Source organism: Theropithecus gelada, unplaced genomic scaffold (assembly GCF_003255815.1).
Source record: "Theropithecus gelada isolate Dixy unplaced genomic scaffold, Tgel_1.0 HiC_scaffold_11383, whole genome shotgun sequence".
NCBI lineage: Eukaryota > Metazoa > Chordata > Mammalia > Primates > Cercopithecidae > Theropithecus > Theropithecus gelada.
This window is the reverse complement of record NW_020252947.1, coordinates 1-1,410: the sequence shown is the minus strand read 5'-3', so window position 1 is coordinate 1,410 and position 1,410 is coordinate 1. Positions and strand designations below refer to the sequence as shown.

General features: G+C 68.4%; 1 protein-coding gene across 1 annotated transcript; it reads right to left on the bottom strand.

Moving 5' to 3' along the window:
• Positions 1 to 139: 139 nt before the first annotated feature.
• Positions 140 to 1,387, bottom strand: HBZ (hemoglobin subunit zeta; the record flags this gene model as incomplete). Its single annotated transcript, XM_025373657.1, has 2 exons — positions 1,244 to 1,387; positions 140 to 344 (listed from the first exon to the last, which is right to left on the bottom strand). Coding segments are annotated over exons 1-2 (300 nt in total), but the record flags the coding sequence as incomplete, so codon positions are not given.
• Between the last annotated feature and the right edge of the window lie 23 nt (positions 1,388 to 1,410).

Genomic DNA, 1,410 nt, shown 5'->3' with positions numbered 1-1,410 from the left:
GGGGGCGGGGCCTAGCCCGGGCCCCGCCCCTCCTCGCGACCCCGCCCCGCCCCGCCCCGCGACCCCGCCCCGCCCCACCCCGCGACCCCGCACCGCCCCGCGACCCCGCACCGCCCCGCCCGCACCGCGCCCTGCTCACCTTGAAGTTGACCGGGTCCACGCGCAGGACGTAGGCGTGCAGCTCGCTCAGCTTGGACAGGGCGGCGCCGATGTTGTCGATGTTCTTCGCTGCGTCGCCCACGGCGGCCACCACCTTGGAGCCGTGCGCTTGCAGCTGTGCAGACCCCGGGTGCAGGTCGAAGTGCGGGAAGTAGGTCTTGGTCTGCGGGTAGCTGAGGAAGAGCCTGGGACGCGGGGCGGGGGCCGTGAGCTCCCAGCAGCGCTCCCTCCCGCCCACGGCCCCCGCGCCCTGCGGCCCTCGCCGGGCACCAGGACACATCTGCGACCCCGCAGCAGGCCCCAGCCCCTCCTCGCGGTGCCCGGCTGCCTCCCAGGCTGCCCTGTGCTAGAGGCCCCGCAGGTCGCTGCAGCTCCCGGCTCATCGCCCTGCTTCCAACGGGTTCTGTTCGCCTGATCCCCAAGTCCCCGCCCTCCGCCTGCAGCACGCCTGGTGCCCCCAGCCCCTCCACCGTCTCCTGTGGCCACAGGACCTCCCTCCCAGCCCCAGACTGGGTTGCCCGCCACCCCTTCTGCAGGCTCATGACCTCCCAGCAGCGTTCCAGGGAAGGAAAAGCTCCCTGGCCCCTCCCAGGGGATCAGATGCTGGGACTTTGATACTGGGACAGTGGCCTGATCCCAGATGCTGAGATCAGATGCTGAGACTTTAGAGGCTGTAGTGCCCTGGCTGCCCTGTAAGGCCCTTCAGGTCTAGAGCAAAATTTTTCACCCTCTGCTTGTCAGAACCTGGGCCTGTGCCTGCTCAGGTCTCAGTGAGCCCAGATACCTGTGCAACTCCTAATCGTACCCTCCTTACCCTGCCCTCCTCACTGAGAGGGAAGGCTATCTGTCCCTACTGTCCCTTCCCCACTGTCCCCTCCTCACTGTCCTCTCCCCACAGTCCCCTCTCCACTGTCCCCTCCCCATGGTCCCGTCCCCACTGTCCCCTCCTTGCCGTCCCCTCCCCACCGTCCCCTCCCCACCATCCCCTCCCCACCGTCCCCTCCCCACCACCCCCTCCCCACCGTCCCCACTCACATACCTGGCCTCCCACCCAGTCCCTCTGGCAGTCCTGCCTGACACTCACCTCTCCAGAGTCTCGGTGCCGATGGTGTCGGCCTGCGTGGAGATCTTGGCCCACATGGACACAATGAGGGTCCTCTCAGTCTTGGTCAGAGACATGGCGGCAGGGTGGGCAGCTGCACTGGAGTTGGGCCTGCTCAGGACTGGCCTTGGTAGTGCTCAGCCCCCAGG